Here is a 1,579-nt window from a genome sequence, read left to right as displayed (position 1 = left end):
CGTACATTTCGATCGAGAGTACAATTTGTCGCTAAATGACTCGCGCCACACCTGAAACAAGCAATGTTAGTTTGCGAACGGTACTGCTTCTGTGGTAACCTAGATGGCACAGGTCGTGGCTGAGCATCCGCCTTCTTCCACGCCGCCTTTGCTAGCGATACGTATTTCCTATGCCTTGTCGATCCATGTGTCTGCACTGCCCTGTTGAAATCCACATTAGCTATTCCAGATTGTAGTTGCATCGCGTCCTTTTCCGACAATTCCATCGACGCGGCGATTTGTATTGCTTTCTCGAAATCTAAATCTTTTGTTTCCAATAAGCGTGCTTGTGCCCGTTTACTGGCCAGCCCAAAAACGAATTGATTTCTCAAGGCCGTTTTTAAATAATTCCCAAAGTTGTAATTGATACTTAGCTTATGTAACGCTGCAACGTAGGTCTGTACTCCTTCTCCATCTGATTGCTTTCGCAAGTGAAAACGATAATTCTCTGCGATTTCCAGCGCTTTCGGGGAATAGAATTCTTCTAATTTGGCCGTTAAATTATTGTACAATTCGTTGTAAGGATCTTCCGGGGCCAATTTGTCACAAATCATGTCAAATGCTGTCGTTCCAATGTAATGTAGCAGATAAGCTACCTTTTCGTCGTCCGGTACTTGAAAAACCTTTATCGATCCTTCGAAACGTTGTAACCATCTCTTCCAGTTCGTACTGGCCGGATCAAACATATCGATACTAAACGTACCTTGCATCATAATCGGTTACGACATTTTGTATACACTAGAACTTCTTTCCCAGCACTTTGTAACGAACCGAAGTAAGAATGAGAATTCTTTGCACGTGTGCACTTTGTATGTGCTTGGATGGGAGTTTCGGTATGTCAATTCTCAACATCCGTCACTTCGGGAACGGTTAAAAACGGCGCCCGATAATTAATGTTTGATACATATTGTTCGTGCTCGTGGTTGATTTTAATAAATCGTTCGAGCTTTTGAGTAATTTACACGTGATGTGTCGACTAACTCGAAGGACCACCTCCAAGGTAGGAGGAACAAATTTACACCGTGAATGTTAACAACAAATATATTTACACTCCCGGTGGAGATACATGGAATGCGTTCAAGATTGTTACAAGTTACTAGTTGTCTAAGAGTTTGTGGCTATGTCTATTTTACGTATTGTTTCTGGATTCCGAAGTGTATCTGTCTATTTTATGTATTGTGTCTGATTCCGAAGTGTATCTGTCTATTTTACGTATTGTGTTGTAGGGTGTACGTCGAGAAGGATATGGGTATTTTATTTAATACACACAAAGTACTATGTGTACATGTGATAATATATTAACTGATGGATCGGGAGTACAATGCTTCGCGCTGAGGTGGATGCGACCGCTCGCTTCGATCGTTCGTGTTAAACTCCTCGTCTTAGGAGCAGATCGATCCAGCTTCGATGGTTAAACAAATGACACGCGTTGACCGTTGGAAACGGCAACGCAGTGTCGCTGGACAGGAGGTGCGAGGGGCAACGCGGGCCAGCATGCCAACGGTCCGAGAACGTCGCAGACCCGAAATATAATGTATAT

The 1,579-nt window shown here is 43.1% G+C and overlaps 1 protein-coding gene across 1 annotated transcript; it reads right to left on the bottom strand.

Annotated features, from left to right (window-relative positions):
- Window positions 1-51: 51 nt before the first annotated feature.
- Window positions 52-752, bottom strand: LOC144477874 (uncharacterized; the record flags this gene model as incomplete). Its single annotated transcript, XM_078195607.1, has 1 exon — window positions 52-752. A coding segment is annotated over exon 1 (701 nt), but the record flags the coding sequence as incomplete, so codon positions are not given.
- Window positions 753-1,579: the final 827 nt, after the last annotated feature.

This window comes from Augochlora pura, unplaced genomic scaffold (genome assembly GCF_028453695.1).
Source record: "Augochlora pura isolate Apur16 unplaced genomic scaffold, APUR_v2.2.1 APUR_unplaced_4718, whole genome shotgun sequence".
Lineage (NCBI taxonomy): Eukaryota > Metazoa > Arthropoda > Insecta > Hymenoptera > Halictidae > Augochlora > Augochlora pura.
This window is presented reverse-complemented; position numbering and strand designations above follow the sequence as displayed.